Source organism: Punica granatum, chromosome 4 (assembly GCF_007655135.1).
Source record: "Punica granatum isolate Tunisia-2019 chromosome 4, ASM765513v2, whole genome shotgun sequence".
Classification (NCBI taxonomy): Eukaryota; Viridiplantae; Streptophyta; class Magnoliopsida; order Myrtales; family Lythraceae; genus Punica; species Punica granatum.
Window position 1 is genome coordinate 9,961,286 of NC_045130.1, and position 27,284 is coordinate 9,988,569.

The 27,284-nt window shown below is 38.6% G+C and overlaps 5 protein-coding genes across 5 annotated transcripts; all 5 read left to right on the top strand.

Moving 5' to 3' along the window:
* Positions 1 to 1,251: 1,251 nt before the first annotated feature.
* Positions 1,252 to 2,860, top strand: LOC116206291 (NAC domain-containing protein 89-like). The gene is made up of 4 exons (XM_031539118.1): positions 1,252 to 1,546; positions 1,627 to 1,925; positions 2,007 to 2,165; positions 2,250 to 2,860. The coding sequence occupies exons 1-4, from the start codon at positions 1,381 to 1,383 to the stop codon at positions 2,610 to 2,612; spliced, it is 987 nt and encodes a 328-aa protein (XP_031394978.1). The 5' UTR covers positions 1,252 to 1,380; the 3' UTR covers positions 2,613 to 2,860.
* A 145-nt stretch (positions 2,861 to 3,005) lies between these two features.
* Positions 3,006 to 5,664, top strand: LOC116206292 (NAC domain-containing protein 71-like). Its single transcript, XM_031539120.1, has 4 exons — positions 3,006 to 4,319; positions 4,398 to 4,600; positions 4,757 to 4,939; positions 5,033 to 5,664. Exons 1-4 carry the CDS (start codon positions 4,157 to 4,159, stop codon positions 5,450 to 5,452), a joined length of 969 nt encoding a protein of 322 aa, XP_031394980.1. The 5' UTR covers positions 3,006 to 4,156; the 3' UTR covers positions 5,453 to 5,664.
* A 4,592-nt stretch (positions 5,665 to 10,256) lies between these two features.
* On the top strand, positions 10,257 to 12,161 carry LOC116202352 (NAC domain-containing protein 72-like). Its single transcript, XM_031533876.1, has 5 exons — positions 10,257 to 10,484; positions 10,563 to 10,846; positions 10,921 to 11,127; positions 11,215 to 11,436; positions 11,530 to 12,161. The coding sequence occupies exons 1-5, from the start codon at positions 10,304 to 10,306 to the stop codon at positions 11,947 to 11,949; spliced, it is 1,314 nt and encodes a 437-aa protein (XP_031389736.1). The 5' UTR covers positions 10,257 to 10,303; the 3' UTR covers positions 11,950 to 12,161.
* A 3,724-nt stretch (positions 12,162 to 15,885) lies between these two features.
* Positions 15,886 to 17,521, top strand: LOC116202470 (NAC domain-containing protein 41-like). The gene is made up of 4 exons (XM_031534041.1): positions 15,886 to 16,116; positions 16,195 to 16,478; positions 16,553 to 16,759; positions 16,846 to 17,521. The coding sequence occupies exons 1-4, from the start codon at positions 15,936 to 15,938 to the stop codon at positions 17,269 to 17,271; spliced, it is 1,098 nt and encodes a 365-aa protein (XP_031389901.1). The 5' UTR covers positions 15,886 to 15,935; the 3' UTR covers positions 17,272 to 17,521.
* Positions 17,522 to 21,109: 3,588 nt separating this feature from the next.
* On the top strand, positions 21,110 to 24,865 carry LOC116205231 (NAC domain-containing protein 30-like). Its single transcript, XM_031537757.1, has 6 exons — positions 21,110 to 21,591; positions 21,852 to 22,123; positions 22,359 to 22,517; positions 22,636 to 22,926; positions 23,058 to 23,381; positions 23,525 to 24,865. The coding sequence occupies exons 1-6, from the start codon at positions 21,402 to 21,404 to the stop codon at positions 23,753 to 23,755; spliced, it is 1,467 nt and encodes a 488-aa protein (XP_031393617.1). The 5' UTR covers positions 21,110 to 21,401; the 3' UTR covers positions 23,756 to 24,865.
* The last annotated feature ends 2,419 nt before the right edge of the window (positions 24,866 to 27,284 follow it).

Genomic DNA, 27,284 nt, shown 5'->3' on the forward strand with positions numbered 1-27,284 from the left:
TCAACAACACAATCAATACTTCTTTATCTTTTTCTTCAATTTAATAATAAATTATCTCACATACTTTTTTCAACTACTTTTTTCTCTATTTGTAAAATCAAACTCTACTCTATTACCAAACACATACTAAATGGAAGGTTTGTTGTGCAACTGATAGCACTAGGCTTTGTTTAGAAATAAACTTCATTACATTCTAACTATAAATAATTATATTTATTTGGAGTTGTAATGATTGTGCTGTTAAATTATGGAAAAAATCGAGAAAAATTGAGAGAAAATAATAATTGTGTTGTTAAATTGTGAAAAAAAAAAAATAGTTGAGAGAATTTATTATTAAAAATTTAATTGAATGGTAGTTAAGATAAAAAAGTTGAAAAAAATTAAAAATAATAATAATTGTATTCTTAAATTGTAGATAAGTGGAGTTAAGTGGAGTAGAGTAAAAAAAAAACTCAATTTTCAAATAAAGCCTTACCTACACAAATTTCAAAGAACTTGTTGAGATATGTTATCACACATGGAAAAATTAAGAAAAAAAATCACAAGCTTATATGAGGCTTGAGTTCAACAACCTATCAGTTTAAGCTTTTGGATTGTAGATGAGCTCAAGTCCATGTAGAGCCAAGTGTAAATTTTACATGGTATCAGAGCGGGTTATGCTTCCGCGCGCTCATGTGGGCTCACACCATGCCAGATTCTGTTTCGAGGCAAGCTAAGAAAGCGCCTCATGTTTATTTGGCCAGAGAGTGGCCCGATTCAATTTTGAGGTAGCTAAAAAGATGCACCTCTAGTTAGGCCCGAGTGTAGAGCTCGAAGCTAATTTGGTATTTGTCCCCCCTTGCCCGAGCACGGAAGAGGATGCCAAGCTCGTGGTCAGTTATTAAGGGCAGGTGTTTAAGGACACGTGGCACGTGTTGGACCACACGTTGCCATGTGAGGACAGGTGTTGAGATATGTTATCCGACATGGAAAAATTAAGAAAAAAATCACAAACTTATATGAGACTTGGGTCCAACAATCTATCAACTTAAGCTTTTGGATTGTAGATGGGCTCAAGTTCATGTAGACCCAAGTGAGAATTTTATATAACTTTACTTAGTTTTTTAGTAAAAGACAAATTTTTACTCACACTTTTGGTAATATATTTCGTCAGTAAATGATTGCGTTTGCATAAGTGATGAAAATAATAATAATAATAATAATAATAATAATAAAAGAAAAAAGAAAAGGGAAGGCTTCTCAACGAAGGGGGACTCATGAAAGAGAATAGCTAAAGATCAAGCTTTAAGCAGACCGTACCACTGAGTGCTTGGTCTTCACAAGTCCACATTCACTCACCCTCTAGATCTGCTTCTCTTTTGCTGCTGCGCGAACTTGACGATGGAGCCGGAAATCGTCGGGCTCAGGTTCAACCCGACTCCTGTACAGCTCGTTAATTACCACTTGAAGAGGAAGCTTCAGATGATCAATGATGAGGACTGGTGCCTGATTCCGGAAGTGAATATCTATGAATATGATCCAGGGGACTTAGGTGCTGTGTACAATGGTAAGTATATATCTTTTGAACTTGTACATCTTTTGTGGCTCTAGGAATTATTCCTTAGCAGTTGCATCTTCCGATTGCAGAAAAATCCTGCAAAAGATCCACTAGCTCGGACAGTTTCTTCTTCTGTCCTCAGAAACGCAGGAACACTAATTCCGGCAATCCCAGGAAGTGCAGTTATTTGAGGAAGGCCGGCAAAGGATACTGGAAAGAGACCAGCACGAAACAGAGCATAAAGGACGAGGAGACCGGGGAGACTATAGGGACGAAAAGGATCTACTCCTTTTACTATGGAAACCAGAATGATCATCGCAAGACTGAATGGGCCTTGCACGAATACCACCTAAATGCAGCAGTTGCAGACAACACCATCCCAGACCCGGTATTGAGTTCACTCCTAATTTCTTTTCCTATTTCCTGGAATTCGCTGTCTTGATCTTGTTTTCTCTTTCCATACATGGAGACGGCGTTTGTCCTCTGTCACATAAAGAAGAAGAAGTCGCGCCAGCAGGCCAACTCTAAGAATCAGCAAACCCTGTCGAGTGATTCTCCTCGCGGTGAAGCTGAAGCTGATGCAAGTGCTAGCACTGTTACTCCTGATATTTCTGAAGAGATTGCAGAGGTGATTGAGTAATTCCTCATCGGCATTGGTGTTGGATTTCATAGTTTTATCGCAAGAGCAATAGACTGACTTTTCTGGCTGCAGGGATCGGCATTAGTCATGGAAGGACCACAGTGGACGGTGGCAGAGCAATCACCAATCATCAGCAGGGCTCCCAGCGGCGAACACGATCACACATACGAATTCTCCTATGACCCAATTAATTGTTTTATGTACGGTCATCTCGAAAATCACCTCGGAGGACAAGAAATATTCCCAGAGGCTGCTTTTCATGGAAAAGAAACCATGGAATCAGGAACTGTTCAAACGGTGATGCGGATCACTGACTGGCAAGATGATACAATGAGAGGAGCATGTGACAGCAGAGAAGGGAACTTTGCATCTGGCAATTCCGATGATGATGATTTTAATCCTGATGTTTTCGTGAATTTCTGTGGTTGGAACTGATACAGACGACGATCAATATCAGACGCTCTTTAGGTTCTAGTGAAGCTCGCTCCTGTCAAATCTGGTGATAGATGGGAGAGAGTGATCATATCGTGTGATTTTCGTATGCTCTGATCCATCGGATTACCAGTCGCTTGTTTAATTAGTGTGTGGTGTGATGAACTTTCGTTTCGAACAAGCTGTATATGTTTATTATGTATTGAGCATGTCCAGTTAAATAAACGATAGTCATATATGTTTATTGTGTATAGAGCATGCCCAATTAGATAAAAGAAAATCTTAGCAAAGGAACGAGAAAGACGTCCTGCAGTAAGTTCTGTATCCACGTCCCCTCTTGGAGAAGTTCCAAAGAACATTAATGGATCGTGATAATTCACATCTTGCTTCGATTGCATCCAGAAATTGACTCACGACATCAAGATAATTATAACTTGTATTTACACGAGTTCTATACAATGTGCCATCCATCTTTCCGGTGCTGATAGAAGTTAGACATTAGTTTATACTCCATATACAATGATATAATTAAAAGTCTTGAACTTGCAATGGCAGACATGGGATCCGAGTAATTACAGTACTTTAATGAACAATTACACTTTCTAATTATTTCAGGCATTGGAAATATCCACGAGACAGTGCTGCGTAACGGCAATGGAGGTACTGCATACAGGATATTCTCAAGACAATCTTTCTCATTGTCTTCGGAGCGGGACACATTTCTCGTGAGGGTTTACTTCTTGTTTGAAGCTGTTTTGGTTCTGTACATTCATTTTCTGCAGGTATGCAGATCTGATGTTATGAGGCATTACAATTTCCTGCTGGATTCCTGCAATTTTTCCGAGAGGCTTCGTATTCTACTTCATGAACTCTAACATTTCCAATGCTGTTAAGATTCGAAAATGCTTCACCTAAGGGAGATTGGAATCTGTCTGTCGATCTGTATCTCAACTGGGGGGACCTGACTAATTGATTGTCGGCACAAAGAAGTTGAGCTTGTTGAATTCTCCGCGCAGAAGATTCTAGAATTTCATCAATCATAGTGAAAAAACATGTACTGCACTGACCTGTTAATAGGAAAATAAACATAAAGAAAGCAAGACCATGTCATCAGAAAAACCTCAATATGATGTTCCAAACATTCCAGAATCTTCCACTTGCAGAAACCAATTGGTGGAGCATCAACATCAAATGCACAGCAGATTTTGTTCTTTCAACTAACAGTATGAAGCTAGGGCCGATTCATTGATGGGCAACATCATCTATAATCGATCATAGTATACTTTCCCATGATCTCAACTTTGGTTCTGAACTACGATCGCTAGACATAGTGGCAAATTACGAGCATTCTAACCGTGAATAAACTTGTAATAGTAACCCTATCGTGGAAAGGGGGAGGCTTCCCATAGAAGGGTGGACCCAAGAAGAGAGAGATGCTTCAAGTCAAGGCTTAACATACTATGAGAAGAGCCACTGATAACTGCTAACTCTTAACTGGTCCATTTTCACCTATTCTCTTCACTCTGCTCATCACAGATCAAGCTCAAATGGAGGAGGAGATAGTTGGATTAAGGTTCCGTCCGACCGGTTATGAGGTCGTGAATCATCACTTGAAGAGGAAGCTTCAGAAGATCAACGAGAGTCGTTGCGTGATACCGGATGTGAATATCTATGACTACAATCCACAGGATTTATGTGCCGTCTACAATGGTATGTAAATATATCTTTGCGCATCTTTCCGTTTGACGGTTCTAGATATTCCTCGGCTGCTAAGTCTCTTTGGTGCAGAGAGATCGTGCAAGAGATCCACCAGCTCGGACAGTTTTTTCTTCTGTCCTCGCAACAGATTGAATCCGAACTCGCACCGTAATAAGAGGCAAGCCAGAGGTGGGTACTGGAAAGAGACTGGTAAGAAGAAGGACATTGAGGAAGAGGAAACCGGAAGGACGATCGGGACCAAGAGAATCTTGGTCTTTCACTGCGGTAAAAGGGTAAGTGCCCATGTGACGGATTGGGTCATGCACGAATATCACCTAAATGCGGATGCTGCAGACAGCACCATCACCGATCCTGTAATATAGTTCATCCCTCTCTATTTTTGGCTAATTCTACTTCTTTATCTTGATCTTGATTTTTTTTTCATGAAGACTGCTATCGCACTTTGTCACATAAAAAAGAAGGCACGAAACAGGAAGGGTAACTCGAAGAAGCAACAAATCAAGAAGGGCAACTCCAAGAAGCGGCAGAGCAAGAAGGCCGGTACATGTACTCCTTCCTATGAGACTAATTCGATAAGCCCTTCAATTGAAGCCCAAGAAACAAATTTTCAGGTGATAAATGACTTTGATCGAAATGGCATGTTGACAGGATTTAATATTTACCTACCGGAAAACTGTATACTATTATAACCTTTCTTGCTTCAGCAATTCTCACTGCTTATGGAGGAACTGAACATCCCGACTCAGCCAGAGAAGGGTTCTCTAGAGCCATTGCTGATGGCAGAGCAATCAGTGACTGTTAACCATGGTTTTGATGACGAACACGGATACACGTGTAACTTGACTTATGAGCAACGTAATTCCATTATGCAAATGGAGAACTTTGGAAGCAAAGAAGCTAGTCCGGAGTCGAGTTCCCTTGGACAACCTGCTGTGGAATCACCAATCCCTCAGACAAAATCGCCGATTTTTGAAGGGCCAGAATATACAGCAGGGGGGACGTGCTATAAAGAAAGCTACACTCTATTTAGCAATGACTATGAAGATGGTATAAGTATCTCGGACTTGGATTTCTGGAGAGATGACGAGTTGGTTCAGAAACAGATTCATGACGTGCTTTACTAAGGGTACCCCGAGGAGCTGATGCTCAAGAAAGTGTGATTAGAGTTATCTATGTGATTTGGAGATCTGTTTGTTTTATCGCATTATCTGTTGTCTTGTCTAATTTTAGTGTTATGATGTGTGATGTTATGAACTTTTTTTCGATAATAAGGTGACGTTTTGTCCCACTATATTAAACTCTTTCTCAATATAATGAACTTCTGCTGTGGACTTAATCCATGTTTTTTTATATGGGAAAAAGATAACAATGATAGTAAAAGTTCATCATTTTTTGATCTTGAGTCTTGTAAATTTAAGTTTGCAAAAAATAATCTTAAAATGTTTAGAAAAGTGACGGATTTAATTCATTCCGTAATTGACCATTTACTGTAAGTGATAGTACCTAAGTTACATATTAACTCATAATTTTTTTTTATTTTTCAATATGAAATTTATCCCATTTTACTCCTCAACATTCGCTCCATCTTCAAGTGCAATGTTTGATCTATCCCTCACGTGTAATGAGGATGCACTTTGGCTACACTCAACATTTGATCGACGTGGTGTGAGTACGCATATGCATGTGGACATGCATACATATAACATGGGCTCAATATTGAATTTCCATTGAACTTTATATGGACTTTGATCTATATCCACTTCAAAATTCAAATTAATAAGTGACGGTACCTAAATCATATATTAACTCATGATTTTTTTTTCGATATGGGATTTATTTCATTTTACTCCTCAACAATAATACTGTCAAAAAGATAACAGTTGGCTATTAATATGGACATGTAGACCAATCATCGTACGCCACATCAGAAAATTCTTAAAGGTTTAGAAATACTAATAATAAACATAGAAAAAAATTAAAAATTGAATAAAATGAACTAAAATTAAATACAAATCAAATTGAAATCAGAAAAAAATGTAATAAAACCAAGAAAAGACCAAAAAATTGGAAAATAGAAAAATAAATAAGATTAAAAAATAAATAAAACTAAACCAAAAAAAAAAAAGAAGAGAGGAAGAACCCTAGAGGAACAGAAAAGGAGGAAGAAGGGAGGAGAAGGGAAGAACAGTCGGCCAAGCTCGACCACCACCACCTTTGGCATCTTCCTCTTCTCCCTCTCCACTCGCTGTCTCAACTGGCCACCTCGCCCTCTATCATCTTCTTCTTCTCATAAGTACCTCCACATTCTGCTGAGTGGGATTCGACAATGAGTTTGAGTCAATGATTGGAAAACTTATTTTTCTCGATCTTAATTCGCATAGAAATTCCGGAATTAGGGTCCCAGTTCGGTCCCGATAGCATCGCCGCCTTCCCAAACGAGCTCCATAACTCAGCTCAACCTCCTCGCATCTCGACAGTTCCAACGACCTCCACCTTCTCATCTTGCTGTCGAGCTTCCTTGCCGCGATTCCTCATCTCTCTCTCAGCACGCGCCGTGGTCTCCTCATCTCCTCTGACTCTAGCAGAGCTAAGTTCCCCTCGCTCTCTCGATCTTCATCTCCGTCTCGGCCTCTCTGTCAATCTCTGCTCTTCCTCCTCCTATCTTTCTTGCATCGCAGTTGAGTAGAGCCCCGACGAGAGCTGCCGCGTTGACTTCTTTTTTAGCTCACTGCTCATCCACCACTCTTCACCTCCGGCTTACCCTTCCGAACAAAGGGCTCAAATCGGGGAGCCTCTCCTTCCGACCACCCCTCCCTCGGCGACCTCCCGGCGATGTCGCCAAGGAAAGGGTGGCTAGAAGGGGTCCCCCGATCTAAACGCCCTCTCTCCTCCCTTTTTCAGTTTATTTTAAATTTTTTCCTGTAAGTAATTTATTTTTTAATTTTATTTATTAATTTTTAAGCTTCCTTGTAATGTAATATCACCACTCAGGCAATAAACAGCCAAATATCACCACTTTTAACGGCGTTATGTCTACGTCAGTGTCTCTTAACGGTCGATTATATAATGGATCAAATCCATCACATTTCTAAATATTTTAGAACTGGTTTTTGCAAATTTAAACTTATATGATTTAAGTTTAAAAAATGACAAATTTTTAAAATCATTACTATCTTTTTTTTTTCCTTTTTTATATTTTGGTGTGATTTCCAAATAATCGATATTTCATAATCCGTAGGATATTTCCCAGCAATGACAAATCAGCATTACTTGAAGCCATTTGTTAAATTCTATGAACTTATCTATATATACTATTATTCAAGGGAAAGTCTCATGTTATAATCGCTTTTATTTTTTATTTTTTATAATTCGATCTTATTATAAAATTCCAATCCTACGTATTCTCCTTTCTTTTTTGAACAAAAACTATCAACCTTTACTTACTTAGTTGCAACTAGAAAATATCTACAAAAATGAATCAAAATTCCCATAAATCTGAAAAAAAAAATAAAAATCGAGATTGGGTAAAGATAGAAAGCAATAGCGCACTTGCATAATGCGTTCATGAGAGCTAGTGATTCTTTATAAGAATAAATGATTATAAATATAATGTTTAGTTATTATTATTATTATTATTATATATCACTATATTGAACTCTTCAGGAAGTTCATTCTTGGGCCGCAAGTTTCTCCATTATTTGAAAAGAAAAAAAGAATATGGCTTATAGGGAAAAAAATTATTAAAAAATTAAACACATGTCACTTTTTCATTATTCTTTCTTTTTTGTTTTAGGAGTTTTGGTAATCTAGCTTAAAAAGAAAACACTGCTTTCCATTTTCTTTATTCTCTTTCGACTTTTGACTATTTAGAATCAGATGTAACTCTAATCCTAATTTATTATAATGTGTCTTATTCTATTTAATTATCATTTCCTCGAATTAAACATCATATTTTAAAATTTTTTACTCAAACGGAGGCAAATTTTCCTTAATTTCAGGGACTGGTGGAAATTTTGGTTAAAAAGTACGTGTCTTTAATTTGTGCTCTCTGAAGTCCTAAAAAGCTATGACATGTATCCATTGCCCACATCTAAGAAAGAGAATGGATAACATGCCAAGAGTAATATCTAGTTACTTTTTGGCTACAATGCGAAATCAAAGATAAATGATATAACTGATAGAAAAGAGTTAATTGCAAATTATTTAAAATGCTTGCAGTAATGTGTTAACAAGTTGCGTGCGCTTTTTACTTTTACCTATTAAAAAACGAAAGAGAAAAAGAGCTTACAGCAAAATAACACAGTCATTCCCCAAGGTAGGAATCTGGCTTCATAAGGCAGAGATTAATATTAGGTCCGACATCAATCTAGAATTGCAAACCGTAGGATATTTGAGTTGGATCAGTCTCTGGTCTTTTTGAGGTCAATCGTGTTGCCTTCGGCCAACTACGATGGCCCAGAGGACGTAGTGGGTGGGCGTCCAATGTCCAGAATGCTAACAACACAGCCTTTCTCATTATATTTGTGGTTTCATCTTTTTTAACAAACTTGGGAAGTTCGGGGACCGGCAGTTTAAACCTGCCAAACTCTGTAGAGGTGAATTTTATTCATTTCGAAAAGTCTGGGGGTTACATTTTATAGACAATAAAATATGGAGATCTGACAAGGATAGTTTCCCAAATGCTCTAACTTCTCGTGGGGGATATGTCGCGCACCTTCAAAGAACATATAGCTTGTCAAGCAATGCAAAGTTGTAGCAAACAGAGTAGCCTCCATTCACTGCCTTAGCATAAGAAGATGTGTTTCACATATGCTATAAGTTTAGTATTTTTGGATAAATTTCACTTATATCACAATTAGTATCTTCATATAGACAATAAAATATGGAGGTCATTTGTTAGTTTGTCGACCATATATAGTGATATGATCAAAGTCTTGCACTTGCATTTGCGGACACGGGAACCGAGTAATAACAGTTTAGTGAATAATTATAATAATTACTCTATTAATTGCTTCAGGCATCATCAGAAATATCCACGCGACAGGGCCGCGGCAATGGACGTACTGCATACAGGGTATTTCACAGGACAATATTTCCACTGTTTGTTTTAGGATCGAGGACATGGGGAGATTCTTTTTTCGTACTCTTCGGATTTAGTTCTTGGTTGAAGCTGTTTTGGTTCTTTACATACATTTTCTGCAGATATCCAGATCAGATGTTACGAGTCATTACAATTCCCTTCCGAATTCCCACAATTTTTCCGGGAGGCTTCGTACACGACTTCATGAACTCGAACATTTCCAATGTTGTTAAGATTAGAAAGTGCTTCAGGCCAAAGAGATGGAAATCTGTGTCTGCAATTCTATCACCCAACCGAAGACATGACGTTTGATTGGGTCCACAGAGTTGAGCTTGTTGGATTCTCAGATAGAAGATTCTAGAATTTTATTGATCTTAGTCAAACGTGTATTGCTCTTAATTATAAATTGGTAAAATAAACATTACAAACAAAACCTTATCATCACACCTTGAATAATAATACAATGTTTAAAACATTCTGGAATGTTCCACCTCTAAAAACCAATTGGTGGATGTCAATAGTCAACATCAAATGCACAGTAGGTTTTGTTATATGATCTGAGACTATGAAGTTAGGGCTCATTATTTGATCGGTAACATCGTCTATAATCAACCATCTTATGGGAAACACTCTTTCCCGTGATCTCGATGTCGGTTTTCCAAACATATCCAGAAGCGTCTGAACTACGCAAGAGATTGCACCATACTAGAGCATTTTGTAACCGCGTATAACTCGTAGTAGGGTCCCTTTCCTGGAAAAGGAGAGGCTTCCCTTAGAAGGGTGGACCCAAGAAGACAAAGATGCTTCTAGTCAAGACTTAACATACTATAAGAAGCGACACTGATAACTGCCAAGTTCACTTGTCCTTTTTCACTCTCTCCTCTTCACTTTGCTCATGACCGATCAAGCTCAGATGGAGGAAGAGATAGTCGGATTCAGGTTCCACCCAACCGGTTATGAGCTCGTGAATCATCACTTGAAGAGGAAGCTTCAGAAGATTGACGAGAATCGTTGCGTGATTCCCGATGTTAACGTCTATGACTACAACCCACCAGATTTGCATACTGTCTACAATGGTAGGTAGTTGTATCGTTGCCCTGTGCATCTTTCCGTGGTTCTAGAGATTCCTTGGCAGCTAAGTTTCTTTGGTGCAGAGAAATCGTGTAAGAGATCCACCAGCTCGGACAGCTTTTTCTTCTGTCCTCTCAACAGATTGAATCCTAACTCGAACCGTTATAAGAGGCAAGCCCGAGGCGGGTACTGGAGTGAGACCGGTGAGAAGAAGGACATTGTGGAAGAGGAAACAGGGAAGACGATCGGGACCAAGAGAATCTTGGTCTTTTACAGCGGTAAACAGGGAAACGCCCACGCGACGGAGTGGGCCATGCACGAATATCACCTAAATGCGGATGCTGCAGACAGCACCATCACCGACCCGGTAAAGAATTCATCCCTCTCTACTTTTGGTTACTTCTACTTCTGTATCTTGATCTTGTTTCTTCTTTCATGAAGATGGCTATCGCAATTTGTCAAGTAAAAAGGAAGGCACGAAACAAGAAGGGTAACTTGAAGAAGCAGCAAAGCAAGAAGGGAAACTCAAAGAAGCAACAGAGCAAGAATGGCAACTCAAAGAAGCAGCAGAGCACGAAGGCTGGTTCTCCTTCCTATGAGGCCGATTCAAGCAGCCATGGGATTGAAACCCGGGAAACAAATTTTCAGGTCATAGATGACTTTTGAATCGGCATCTCAACAAGGTTTAATATTTACCTATCCGAAAATCGTATACAATAATCCTTCTTGCTTCAGGAATTCTCACTGCTTGTGGGGGAAGAAAACATCCCGGCTCAGCCAGAGAAGGGCTCTCCTCCAAGTGTCGGTGTATATTCTCCCATGCAATTCCTGATGGCAGAGCGATCAGCTATTGTTAACCATGGTTTTGACAATGAAGATTTCAAGAAGGCTGGTACTCCTTCCTATGAGACTAATTCGATCAGCCCTTCAATTGAAGCCCAAGAAACAAATTTTCAGGTGATAAATGACTTTGATCAAAACGGCATGTTGACAGGATTTAATATTTACCTACCGGAAAACTGTATACTATTATAACCTTCCTTGCTTCAGGAATTCTCACTGCTTATGGAGGAACTGAACATCCCGACTCAGCCAGAGAAGGGCTCTCTAGAGCCATTGCTGATGGCGGAGCAATCAGTGATTGTTAACCATGGTTTTGATGACGAACATGGATACACATGTAGCTTGACTTATGAGCAAAGTAATTCCATTATGCAAATGGAGAACTTTGGAAGCAAAGAAGCTAGTCCGGAGTCGAATTTCCTAGGACAACCTGCTGTGGAATCACAAACCCCTCAGACAAAATCGCCGATCGTTGAAGGGCCAGAATATACAGCAGGGGGAACGTGCTATAAAGAAAGCTACGCTGCATTTAGCAATGACTATGAAAATGGTATATGGATCTCGGACTTGGATTTCTGGAGAGATGACGAGTTGGTTCAGAAACAGATTCATGGCGTGCTTTATTAACGATAGCCCAAAGAGCTGATGCTCAAGAAAGTGTGATTAGAGTTAGCTATGTGATTTGGAGATCTGTTTGTTTTATCGCATTATCTGTTGTGTTGTCTAATTTTAGTGTGGTGATGTGTGATGTTATCAACTTTTTTCCGGTAATAAGGCGAGGGTGTGTGCCGCTATGTTAAACTCTTTCTCAATATAATGAACTTCTGTTGTTGACCTAATCCATGTTTTTTTATATGGGAAAAATATAGTAATGGTCCTAAAAGTTTATCATTTTTTGAACTTGAGTCCTATAAGTTTAAGTTTATAAAAAGCAGTCCTAAAACGTTTAGAAAAGTGACGGATTTAGTCCATTCCGTAACTAGCCGTTTAAGGACTCTGACATGGAGATATCTATTGAATTTTTATTAGGCTTATACGAACCTGGATTAATATTCACTTAAAAACTCAAGCTAATAAGTGGTAATACCCAAGTCATATAATAATTCATGGATTTTCTTTTTATTTTCCATTGTGGGATTTATCCCGTTTTACTCCTCAACACCCGCCATCACGTGCAACATGTAGTCTATCCTATTTATGCCCTCAATAATTGATCTCGAGCTGAGACCTTCTTCCGAGCTGGGGCGAGAGGGACTAATATGAGACGCACTTTGACTGCGCTCAACATTGGGTCGGCGTGGTGTGAGTATGCATACGAGCGTGGGCATGTATTCACATAACCTGGGCTCTGATACAATATTAAATTTTCATTGAGCTTATACAGATTTGGATCCATATCTACTTAAAACATCAAGCTAATAAGTAGCGATACCCAAATCATAAATTAACTCATGAATTTTTTTTTTCCGATGTGAGATTTATTTCATTTTACTCCTCAACAATAACTCTGTCAAAAACTATCCACCTTTGCTTACTTAGTTGCAACTAGAAAATATCTACAAAAATGAATCAAAATTCCCATAAATCTCAAAAAAAATTTCAAAAAAAAATCAAAATCAAGATTGAATAAAGATAGAAAGCAATAGCGCAGTTGCATAATGCGTGTATGAGAGCTAGTGTTTCTTAATAAGAACAAATGATTATAAATATAATGTTTAGATTATTATTATTTTTATATGCCACTATATTGAACTCTTCGGGAAGCTCGTACATACTTGGGCAGCAAGTTTATCCATTATTTGGAAAGAAATAAAGAATATGGCTTATAGGGAAAAAATTATTGAAAAAGCACACACCTGTCACTTTTTCATTATTCTTTCTTTTTTTGTTTTAGGAGTTTTGGTAATCTAGCTTAAAAAGAAAACACTGCTTTCCATTTTCTTTATTCTCTTTCGACTTTTGACTATTTAGAATCAGATGTAACTCTAATCTTAATTTATTATAATGTGTCTTATTCTATTTTATTATCATTTCCTCGAATTAAACATCATATTTTAAATTTTTTTACTCAAACGGAGGCAAATTTTCCTTAATTTCAGGAACTGGTGAAAATTTTGGTTAAAAAGTACATCTCTTTAATTTGTGCTCTCTGAAGTCCTAAAAAGCTATGACATGTATCCATTGCCCACATCTAAGAAAGAGAATGAATAACATGCCAAAAGTTGTCTCTATTACTTTTTTGCTACGATGTGAAATCAAAGATAAATGATATAACTGAGAAAAAGGTTAATTGCAAATTATTTAAAATGCTTGCAGTAACTTGTTAACAAGTTGTGTGCGCTTTTTACTTTTACCTATTAAAAAACGAAAGAGAAAAAGAGCTTCCAGTAAAACACCACAGTCATTCCCCAAGGTAGGAATCTGGCTTCATAAGGCAGAGATTAATATTAGGTTCGACATCAATCTAGAATTGCAAACCGTAGGATATTTGAGTTGGATCAGTCTCTGGTCCTTTTGAGGTCAATCGTGTTGCCTTAGGCCAACTACGATGGCTCAGAGGACGTAGTGGGTGGGCGTCCAATGTCCGGAAGGCTAACAACACAGCCTTTCTCATTATATTTGTGGTTTCATATTCACTCTGTAGAGGTGAATTTTATTCATTTCAAAAAGTCTGGGGGTTACATTTTATAGACAATAAAATATGGAGATCTGACAGGGATATTTTCCCAAATGCTCTAACATCTCGTGGGGGATATGTCACGCACCTTCAAAGAACATATAACTTGTCAAGCAATGCAAAGTTGTAGCAAACAGAGTAGCCTCCATTCACTGCCTTAGCATAAGAAGATGTGTTTCACATATGCTATAAGTTTAGTATTTTTGGATAAATTTCACTTATATCACAATTAGTATCTTCATATGCGATAGATGTGTTTCGAATGTTTAATGGACTGTGTCCCTTGTGGGTGGTTATCGCACTATAAACAAGAACGAACTCTATCACAAATCAAAAGTGACTGCTGTATCGCTCTATGGTCTGCTGGACTTCGGAATTCAATTGGATAACCTCCCTTCGAGGCAGGAAACTTGATGTGATTTGTCTGAAACTTCTATGGACGCACTATATTTACAGCATATGGCGAGAGAGGAATGCTAGAATCTATCAAGGTCAGATCTCATGTACAGCAGCTATGGTTCGGAAGATTTTTGCAGACGTGAAAGCAAAGTTAATTGTACTCCCCCGGTTCTCTCTCAAAGTTGTAAATTCTGTCCTAGTCGATTATATGTTTAACCCCCCTCATTCTACTCATAGCTAACACATTCTACAGTGTAATTAGGAGTCTTTTAGTTTTGTTGACTTTTTGGGGTAAATGGTACTTGATGTAAATTCCTTTTGATTAATGAAAGTCTCTACCATTTATTTTTAAAAAAAAAGTCACTGAGATTATGGCAAAACTAGAGATACTTTCGGTGATATGTTAGCTTATCATCCATCTTTCCGGCACTGATGGAGGTCATTTGTTAGTTTGTCGACCATATATAGTGATATGATCAAAGTCTTGCACTTGCACTTGCATTTGCGGACATGGGAACCGAGTAATAACAGTTTAGTGAATAATTATAATAATTACTCTATTAATTGCTTCAGGCATCACCAGAAATATCCACGCAACAGGGCCGCGGCAATGGACGTACTGCATACAGGGTATTTCACAGGACAATATTTCCACTGTTTGTTTTAGGATCGAGGACATGGGGAGATTCTTTTTTCGTACTCTTCGGATTTAGTTCTTGGTTGAAGCTGTTTTGGTTCTTTACATACATTTTCTGCAGATATCCAGATCAGATGTTACGAGTCATTACAATTCCCTTCCGAATTCCCACAATTTTTCCAGGAGGCTTCATACTCGACTTCATGAACTCGAACATTTCCGATGTTGTTAAGATTAGAAAGTGCTTCAGGCCAAAGAGATGGTAATCTGTGTCTGCAATTCTATCACTCAATGGAAGACATGACATTTGATTGGGTCCGCCGAGTTGAGCTTGTTGGATTCTCAGATAGAAGATTCTAGAATTTCATTGATCATAGTAAAACTTAAACATGTACTGCTCTTATTTATTAATTGGTAAAATAAACATTGCAAACAAAACCTTATCATCACACCTTGAATAATAATCTAATGTTTAAAACATTCTGGAATGTTCCACTTGCAAAAACCAATTGGTGGATGTCAATTGTCAACATCAAATGCACAGTCGGTTTTGTTCTATGATCTGAGACTATGAATTTGGGGCTGATTATTCGATCGGTAACATCGTCTATAATCAACCGTCGTATGGGATACACTCTTTCGTGTGATCTCGATGTCGGTTTTACAAACATATCCAGAAGCGTCTGAACTACGCGAGAGATTGCGCCATATTAGAGCATTTTGTAACCGCGTATAACTCGTAGTAGTGTCCCTTTCCGGGAAAAGGGGAGGCTTCCCATAGAAGGGCGGACCCAAGAAGAGAGAGAGATGCTTCTAGTCAAGACTTAACATACTATAAGAAGCGACACTGATAACTGCCAAGTTCACTTGTCCTTTTTCACTCTCCTCTTCACTTTGCTCATGACTTATCAATCTCAGATGGAGGAGGAGATAGTCGGATTCAGGTTCCACCCAACCGGTTACGAGCTCGTGAATCATCACTTGAAGAGGAAGCTTCAGAAGATTGACGAGAATCGTTGTATGATTCCCGATGTTAACATCTACGACTACAACCCACAGGATTTGCATGCCGTCTACAATGGTAGGTAATTGTATCATTGTCCTGTGCACCTTTCCATGGTTCTAGAGATTCCTTGGCTGCTAAGTCTCTTTGATGCAGAGAAATCGTGTAAGAGATCAACCAGCTCGGACAGCTTTTTCTTCTGTCCTCGCAACAGATTGAATCCTAACTCAGACCGTAATAAGAGGCAAGCCCGAGGCGGGTACTGGAAAGAGACCGGTGAGAAGAAGTACATTGAGGAAGAGGAAACAGGGAAGACGATCGGGACCAAGAGAATCTTGGTCTTTTACAGCGGTAAACAGGGAAACGCCCACGCGACGGAGTGGGCCATGCACGAATATCACCTAAATGCGGATGCTGCAGACAGCACCATCACCGACCAGGTAAAGAATTCATCCCTCTCTACTTTTGGTTACTTCTACTTCTGTATCTTGATCTTGTTTCTTCTTTCATGAAGATGGCTATCGCACTTTGTCACGTAAAAAAGAAGGCACGAAACAAGAAGGGTAACTTGAAGAAGCAGCAAAGCAAGAAGGGAAACTCAAAGAAGCAACAGAGCAAGCATGGCAACTCAAAGAAGCAGCAGAGCAAGAAGGCTGGTTCTCCTTCCTATGAGGCCGATTCAAGCAGCCATGGGATTGAAACTCAGGAAAAAAATTTTCAGGTGATAAATGACTATGAATCGGCATCTCAACAAGGTTTAGTATTTACCTATCTGAAAATTGTACCCAATAATCCTTCTTGCTTCAGGAATTCTCACTGCTTGGTGGGCAAGAAAACGTCCTGGCTCAGCCAGAGAAAGGCTCTCCAAGTGTCGGTGTATATTCTCCCGAGCAATTCCCGATGGCGGAGCAATTGGCTACTGTTAACCATGGTTTTTACAACAAACACAGATACACGCATAACATGACTTACGAGCAAAGTAACACCAATATGCAAAGCGGATTAGAAAACTTTGGAAGCAATGAAACAAGCCAGAACTCAACTTTCATTGGACAACCTTCTGTGGAATCGTCAGTCTTTGGACGGCTGGATTATACAGCGAGAGGAACATGCCATAGTGAAGACAACACTTTACATAACGATGACTGTGAAGATGGTATCTGCCTCTGGGAGATGGATTTCTGGAGAGATGAGCAGTTGATGCAAGAACAGATTCATAACGCGCTTTCCTAATGGTAGCCCCAGGAGATGATGCATAAGAAGACAGAGGGATCAGAATTAATTATGTGATTCGGATATCCGCTTGTGCTATTCCATCATCATCAGTTGCCTTGCCCTGTTTTAGCATGACAGTATATGATGTATTGAACTTCTTTTTCCAGTTAAGGTGACAGTGTGTGATGTTTGTGCTATTTCATTATCATCAGTTGCCTCTTTTGCGCATTTGTGATGGTTTGGTGATGACTGAATGGTTTATTGTTAACTAAAAGTTTCATATAGAACTATTGTAAAATATTTTAAAATTAAATTTGTTGCTATTATTAATAGAAAATCTATATTATATATATAAAGTTGTAACTTTTCAATAAATGGGATGGAATGGTAAAATCAGACCATTTAAAGTTTTAATTTAACTCTTGAAATAATTTTAACTAAATCTGTGTATATATATATATAAAGTTGTACCCCACCATATTAATATATAGTAAATGTCTATATTCTAGAATAGTCAATGTATTAATAAATTAATATGATATATATAAATTAAATTATTGTAATTAAACAAAATATATCTTAAAGAAAAGAAGAATTCTAATCACTTTCTGTTATTTTATTTCATAAGCAATTTAAAAAATTATTAAATAAATATACATAATTTTAAAGAAATTAAAGATTATTAAAAATTACTTAATTAATTTTAATAATTATTATTAGCCTTATAAAGTTAAATTAAACAAATCTCTCATCGAAGTGATTAATCATTTTATCTAAAATTATTCAAATTCAAAAAACTCCATATATGAAATATGAATAACAAAAAGATAATTGCGTATACATAATGTTAACATTTTATAGACTCTATGATTATTAATCTTGCTTTCATTAACTAAACTAGGAATTTGTATTTTATGAATTTTATAATTGTTTTCTTATAAATTAGATTGGTAATTGAGACAATGTCTATAAAATAGTTCACATGAATTATTTGCTTATGAGCTCTAAAATTTATATCATCTAACGTGGGTATGAAATTTATCATATTAAAGTTTACAGAGTATAAAAACATATAAATCAATATTAATAATTGTCTTAATATCTAACATTTCATAATATTTTTTTTTACAATGTCCGTGCAACGCAGGGGTTCAATAGCCTAGTATTTACATAATTGAGATTGGTCATAGGGACAATTGCAATTGTCTTCATTAATATTTTACAAATTAATTGTTCTTTAAATTCTAAAATAAGAGGCTTAATGATGTGCCTCTAAATACACATTATAGAGACCAATGCATCTGCTTCTTAAACATTGAGGCAATTAAATTTGTTTATAAATGGTAACATATGACATGTATCCATTGCCCACATCTAAGAATGAAACAAAATCAATAACATGCCAAAAAGTTGTTTCTATTAACTTTTGGCTACAATGGCAGCAAAGGAGTAAAACTTGTAACTTCTCTAAAGACCTTGCACTAGTTGTGTGAATAAACTTTATAAAAATAAAACTTGTGTCAATAAACTGAGACCGCTCTGTCCTCTTATGTGTTGAAAATAGCAAAAAAAAAATAAGTAGGAAGATTGCCATTCCCCTAGTTAGGGATCTGGCTTTGTAAGGCAGAGATCAATGTTAGGTTCGACGTTAATTTGGATTTGCAACGGTAGGATAGACAGGTGAAATTGATCTCCGGCCTTTCAGAGGTCAATCATGTTACATTGGGCCAACTGCGGTGGCCAGGAGGACTTGATGGGTAGGTGAGCTTGATGTCCGGACAGCAAACAATGCAGCCTTTCTTGTTAATTTTGTAGTTTTTTTGAAGTTCGGGGAGCGGCAGTTTAAATTTGCCAAACTTCAAAGGGGTAGCCTTTTTTTAATTCAAAGTTTGGGGGTGACATTTTAAAGACAAAAAAATAGGAGGATCTGACTGGGATATTTTCCCAAACGCTTTAACTTCTCGTGGAGGATATGCCATGTACCTTCTCACAACATATAACTTGTCAAGCAAGGCGAAGTTAAAGCAAACAGAGCGGCCATCATTCACTGACTTGTCCAATATATATCTCAGAAACTCCAGCAATTGGTTTCTGCACCGCCAAAATCAAACTCTAGCCATCTCTTAATTTAGTGCAGAAAGAATATGATATTAAAGCCGTGATGATGCTGATACCGATCAATCCACTTGCTCGGCCTTCCGAACCCCACGAGAGCGACAAAGAACTCGTCAATCATCACTTGAATATGACTGTAGGTTGCGTCATAGATACGCTCGGCACTTATCGGTTCGTTAGTTCATCCGAACCGATAAATGATGCACGAATATCACCTAAATGCCTGCTATGAGGAGGATGACACTGACGTATCAGACAAGGTATTAACATACTTTGCTTTCAAAAACCATTTCTATCTTTTCATTCCAAGACCTTGTTTTTCTGCTCTGTTCTTGCTTTTTCTTTAGTTGGAAAAAGAAAAGGAGAATTTTGCTACCGTACAGTCATGACATTCTTTCGCTACTAACTCTTGTCCATATCATCCCCCCCCCTCAAAAAAAAAAAAATCCATAGGACTGTGCCTTTCCGGAGGAAAACTCCAGCTGATAGGTCAATCTCTCGTGAAGGTGGCAATGATGCCCACCTTGAATCCCCTGTAGAGGCGATTGGAACAATTTGGATATGCTTTAAGTAAACCATCTTGAAATCTTGATGTAAAATATCACAATTAAGTGATTCAAGTAGCTCTAGTTTGCTCGTGGTAGCTGAATGCCATACACCTGAGAGAATTGAATTCTCGAGTACGTGATGTGATCAGCTCTGAGCATGAGAAGAAGATGGGAACATTGTGTGCTCTGATTACTTTTCTCCCCCTGCTTCTCCCCTATGTAATGCATCAAATATTACTAGCTATAATCTTAATAAATTTGGATAACTTTCACATATATTACAATCAGGTTCTTCATATGTTATAGATGTGTTCCAAATGTCAAATTAGCTGTGTTCCGACAGGACATAATCACTACACACAAGTACAAACTCAGTCACAATCAAAGCCGACCGAGATTATGGCAAAACTTAGATACATTTACAAGTTAAAAAATCAATAGGTATATCACGCCATATAGCGGAAACATCAATCATCAATTAAAGATAGGACTCTCCAACTATAAATCCCGGGATGTTCTTTTTATCGTCACACATACACCGCGACTTCGGATATAGATCTGTTAAAGGGACAAACATATGAAATGCACCAAGAAATTCATACATCATGGTCGCACCAAATCGAAATGATTGAATTTCTAGGATTTTCATTTCATAGCAAACACTGGGGTGCTGAACTGAAAATTCTACGAAATCCGGACATCTCGAACTGTTGATAATTGGTGTTTTAAGCAGCTGCTCTTTGTAATCCTTCATTTTAGCTTCGAAAATCCCATTGTCATATTTTTCACGTATCCGCGGTTGTCGACCAATACGTGGTTGTCAACCAATACGATTTGCCTCCAGCATAGTACTCGCTTTTCCGGTACAGCATAAATTTGATGAAAAAAAATAGTATACACTACGCGTATTCAGATGTCGGTAATGAATTTGGCTCATTCAATAATTTCCGAGAAAGGAGTTTGGACCATATGAGCAATTCCAGGTACTTTCCCTTGGAGACAACTGCCACGTTTCCATTGGAAGCAGGACTGTCATCGTTTCATATAGATGGGATCCACCTACCCGATTAAATAAATTAAAAGGTATGAGAGGACAAAAAAATGGTATCGCTTTCAGTGCCGTCGTGATCAATAGCACACTCTTTTCCTCTCCACCATGGAAGGCTGCTAACTTCTCTAGGAAGGGGTAGACTCGAGCAAAGACCAGGGATTGATTGACCATATAGCCACATATGTACATGTTATTTGCAGTGTAGGGAAGTGCACAAATAGTTTTATGTCAAAACCTATTACGATAATAGGTGAGTGAGTGAGTAAACAACGTTTAGCTTAAGAATTACGATAATGATGTATTAAAAGTTCCTCATGCGTATATGTGAGGACAGTTTAAGAGAGCTGCACTCTGCTTTCTGGAACTGTGTCTCTGCTCTTACGGAGTGTTACTGAGATAAGGAACAAAAGAGGTTTTGAGAGAGGAGGGCAAAGATGATGGCCGGTGAGATGCAAGCAGCCATACAGAAGGTGCCAATGGGGTACCGGTTCCACCCGACAGATGACGAGGTACTCAGCTACTACTTGAGGAGAAAGAACCAGGGGCTTCAAGAACCGGAATGCGTCATTCCCGAGGTCGATATTTGCAGGTGGGAACCCCGGCAATTACCAGGAAAGTTTAGGGGTAAGTTAATCATCAACTAGCAGTATGATAGAATTCCTCGATCAGCCTCAAACTAGCCGATTCTCGAAATACAGCTAATCCGTGTCCTCTGCCAATTACTTTCCAAGTCCCTTGCTCAAATATCGTAGGCTAATCCTACCTTAAGCTGGTTATTGTTTGTTGCTTAATATGATTCCAAGCTACGGTATCTGCTTCTTAATTTTAATTGATCATATGCTTGTGTTGCCTGAACATGAGTTGTTTCATTTGTGTTGATACAGAATCATCGATTGTAGAGCCAAAAGACCCCGAGTGGTGGTTCTTCTGTGAGCAGGAGCCCGGTCGAACCCATCGGAGGTCAACCAATGAAGGGTTCTGGAAGAAAACTGGTCGCCCGAGGGATCTGACGAGTTCATTTAGCAAAGAGGTGATTGGGTCTAAGAACTTCCTAACGTTCTTCCAAGGAAATAGTTCCAACAGTACCAAGACTGACTGGGTCATGCACGAATACCACCTGCTGAGCAATGCTCTCGATGGCCTTCTCCGGGGCAATGTACATAATCCTTCTTCCCTGCTCCCATTGTTTTGATTGAGAATATCCCGGCATGTATATGATATCGCCCATTTGCCTACAGTTCCAAAATTATCAATAAATTGGTCTCTCAAACTCTGTCTGTTGGGCCTATCGCCGAATTTGGTGATCTGAGCTTGAGATGAACTGACTATTTCATCATACGCGGTGAATTGAACTCCTTGAGCTGATATATGTTGCTTAATTGACTTTGCAGAGGAAGAACTACGTTTTGTGTATGATAAAGTGCAATCCAGACAAGAGGGCCAATTCAACTCCATCCTTCCATGAATATGAATATGAACGATGTGAGCCTACGACTATCGACTGGGATGAATTTCTTGAGCTGGAACCTGACGATGGTTTCATACCAGAGGTGAGGACGAGCATATTTCCAAGATGAGCAAACAGACATAACTCGTTTTCCTATTCCTTTCGTTTTGTATATAGTTGGTACTATTTGCAATTGCTGATTTGTGCTGTGGAAATTGCAGCATTTGATTCTAGCGACAATGCAATCGCTAGAACCCCCGCGCAGGACTCCGACAAACTCGCCGCCTATGATGATGGTAGAGTCCCAACAGCATTTCTCCAGTTCAGCTGATTCCACTGCCATGCAGTTATCGTCTGAAAGGGACTCTATTGAGTTGGATTCGCCACTTTCTGCCAGTGAAGACAGCGATGTCACTGATTTCTTGAATCAGGTTCTCATAGACCAGGATGACCACTTCGATGGACTTGAAATGCAAACAGATGTTTTCCCATCTGGAGTTATCCAAGACCTGGTACAAATGCTCGGCCTCTATCATTGTGATTAGTCTTGAGGATCTTGGGATGGATTTCTAAATGTAGATAGAGTGGATCGAAGTTTAGGACATATTACAAATGCCTTTCCATCTCTTTTTTGCCTTTGCAGGATGACAATATGTTTGAAACATTGATGCCTCATGAAGAGCAAGCGGTTATTATGGAGAATAAACAGACACAAAAGGTGGAGTCAATCCATGGTTATGTCCCTATAGACGAGAAGAAAGGCATTGTTGAAGACGATTTCCCCAAACCAACTGCTTCTTCTCTTCGACTAAAGAGTCCTGAAGTGAAGAGCAAGAAAGAAGCTCCCAAGGTTACTTCATATAAGCCGGCAGAGGCTAAAGCACAGAAGCACGCTCCTACTAAGTTCAAAGAGGAAATGTTATCTGCCTGCTCATCCTCGACTTCCATCCACAAACCAAGAGAAGCAGTAAGCATCATGAAAATCATTAACACAAAGCATATTGATATGTTCATATTTTGCAAGTGAAAAGTTTGGCATTACAATTACAATTACACGGACGTGTTTCTCAGTAGTATCTTCCTCGAGTTAACAAAGACGTATATCTGCAGGTGAGACGGTTTGAAGGCCAATGTCATCCGCTGGAGATAAACTCCATCGTGGCTCTCAACGGACACGAACAAGCCGCTCGAGAACTGAAACCGATTGCCACCAGAGCAAAGCCAATGTCTTCTTCCACCAGAAAACGTTCCAATGACGATCCATTCATGGTGTATATTCTGAATCTGCTTGTAGGCGTTATGTTGTTCAGATTCATTTTGTATATAATCTTCAACCTTTGAGACGTTAATGCTCTATATGCGGGAGTATTATCCTCCGACGCCAAAGATGTCGGTGAGGGTCCAACGTTCTGTTAGGTTGTCTACTATTTTCCCAGGCAAGACTTGTAAGCATTCCTCCCGCATGTAATTGTTGTCTGCTGCCATCCGAGAGACTTCATATGCTGGAAAGTAAAGCATCTTATGTTATTACTCCATTCCATTCCCTCGTTATTCCACCATAGCAAGAGGACCACATAAGTTCCGGGATTTTGCTAACAGGTTATTGTTAGGCCTGTACAGAAACTCCTGCGAGCATAAAGATCAATTGATGCATAGTAATAGGCAAGCTTCGAGGAAAGGAAAGGCGCCATTGGAATATGATCAAATTACCAGACCAACTGCTGGTTGCAGCTTCTCTCATGTCATTCAGATCTCGGGTGGAATTACATGTTTCAAGAAGTTTTAGGGACTGAGTTGTAACAAATAGTCTATGACACCATAGGGACCTTTTCGCAATTAAAACCCAGAAAGTCAAATGGCAAGACTGGTCGACGGTCAACAGTTTCCACATACTTCAGGTACTCCCGACCTCACCCAATCATTACCTCCAACCTCCAAACGGAATAAACGCCCACAGAATCAGAGACAGACGGTAGCCTACCCCTGGTTTCATCAAAACCGACATCTCTCTCTGTGCACAAATACATACAGCTTCTCTAGCTTAGAGTTCAACCTTCAGAGAGTGCATCAATGGCTCCAAGTGCAGCAATGTTGATTCTTCACTTCCAACCAAGAGCCGCATCCTCCCAACAAAGCATATATCCTCAGAAAGAATCAACACAACTCAACGTTGAGGTCTTTGCGGAGCCATTTAGGAGAGAAAAACTGAGGTCAAGCAAGATCGAGAAGCGGCAGGGCCTCGCATCTGACCCTTCCATCCCATCTTCGACTACCCAACCCGACAGAAGGTTTGAAGATGCTCTACAGCTCGGCTGCTGCTAGGAGATATATAATATACATCTTCAATTTGTGTCTGTGTATTTGTATCAGCAATGAATCATGAGATGCCAATGGTCGTACTGTATGAGAATGCAAATAGTAGAATGCAATCACTTTCGTTTCTCACTTCAATCCCAGAATAGTACTTCAATGATTCACCGGAATGATAAATAAGACCAACGGGTGTCCATCCTTAGCATAGACAAGCTACATCAGAGGGTCATGTACAGCTCTATAATGAGAAGAAAAAGTAAATAAATATAGGTCCGCGCCCCCCCACTAATTGATGTGCTACCGATATGAGCTCACCAGGAGAGGAATAGGCTATGTTTCCCTTGAAGAGATGGGTGCTCCTAACAGTCTCAAGTTTACACGAGAGATAACTCTCCAGAAGGTATGGATCTCTTGACGAGCTTAGCCCACGACTCGTTCGTCTCTGTTATTACCTTTAAAGCATAATGCTACAAAAGGCAGCAATTTTATACCAGCAAGGGAACGTTTCCGCATTATGACGTATCTATCATTAAGCATCATATAGATTGGCATTACCCTTGCAAGGATAAATTTACCTTGTTTGCTGGCTTGTTGCCGAGACCAAACTCGTTAGCGGGCTTGCCATCAGGAACCGGTCCCTGATTGCTGTTAGGGTACCCTGAAGATGGAATAAATCCAGATCAGACGTTGCAATAAGATGCTCCTCAGTACTTCAGATAGTATTCAATATTCATATGTAAACAGCAATAGCAACTATTTCTACTGGTACAAGTAGCAAATACAGATCAATCTTCCTTTTCCACTCAATAATAACTTGCGGACATGACCGAAAAGTAAATACAAGCCTTGCTTTTTTTCTTATACAAAATCACCGTAACTGATGGATGAATTTCACTGTTGCCCACTAGTTCCAGTTTATCTCGTAGTTCCACAGGATAAGGTATCTAAACTTAGATTTACAACATTTACTGCATCTGGAGGGAGAGGAACGCCAGGTTCTACTGGAATCAAGTCTCGTCTCCAACAATTATAATACGAAGGATCTTCTCGGATGTGAAAGCAAAGTTTTCTGTTCTTCCTCGATTCTCATGCAAAATTGTACACTCTATCATTGCGAGGCATATGTTTCACCATTTTGATACTGCACTTAGTTGATCTGGCGTAACTCTTGGGTATTTTCTGTTTCTGTTTTTGCTCTGTATAAAGGTAAATGGTACAGGTTTCTGATGTAAATTAAATTTGTTATCAATGAAGTTTTACCATTTACCCAAAAAAACTTAGATTTACAAAGCAATCTTCAATCCAAGCCATCATATAAAATAGTCCATATGAAGAGAGACTGATCGGACAGATAAATAAGGATATTGATGATGAGACCATTTATAACAATGTGCTCTGCAGTGAACTATTGGAGGAGAGGAAAAACATGAAAGAGATTCCGAGGGCATTGATTTTTTGTAGGTACGTACCGGGAAATGCTTCTCGACATCATCAACATCGTTCACTAAGGAAGCCTTGGGATCATCATCCAACGAAATTGCTACTATTTTCCAGTCAAGTTCACCCTCATCAATCATTGCTAGGGCAGCCAAGGGCTTGACCCTGAGAATCTGCCCAATGTCTCTTCGTGTTTCACCAATCTCAACAACATCAACTAAGCAAGAAAAGATCATTAAGTAAATTAAACCACCAAAATATATATATATATATATTTAAATTTTCTTTTTCTTTTTCGGCTTTTTGCTGTATGTATCTGATCAGAGGAGTCAATGAGTTGCTGGAATACTTATAGATTTGCAATTTCACCAGGAAGAAGGGTGGCAGTAACAGAATAGCAAACACCTGGATCATTATCCCCAAACGCCCCTTCAACTCAGAATTAGCAAATGATGGGTCTTCCCAGGTTTGTGGGAGCAACCCATAGTTCCAGTGGATATTGTACCTGTGGAGAAAAAAAAGGAGTTAGATATATATATATATATATATATATATATATAATCGAAAGTAGTCTATATGATGAACACAGGGCATTGAATTAAAATATCATATGAATGGAAAGTATTCTATTTGCTTGTGAGCTCTAAAATTTATATCATCTAATGTGGATATGAAATTTATAAAATTAAAGTTTACAGAGTATAAAAAACATATAAATCAATATTAATAATTGTCTTACTATCTAACATTTCATAATAAAATTTTTTTACAATGTCCGTGCAAGGCACGGGTTCAATAGCCTAGTATTGACATAATTGAGATTGGTCATAGGGACAATTGCAATTGTCTTCATTAATATTTTACAAATTAATTGTTCTTTAAATTCTAAAATAAGAGGCTTAATGATGTGCCTCTAAATATACATTATAGAGACCAGTGCATCTGCTTCTTAAACATTGAGGCAATTAAATTTGTTCAAAAATGGTAACATATAACTTTTATCCATTGCCCACATCTAAGAATGATACAAAATCAATAACATGCCAAAAAGTTGTTTCTATTAACTTTTGGCTACAATGACAGCAAAGAAGTAAAACTTGTAACTTCTCTAAAGACCTTG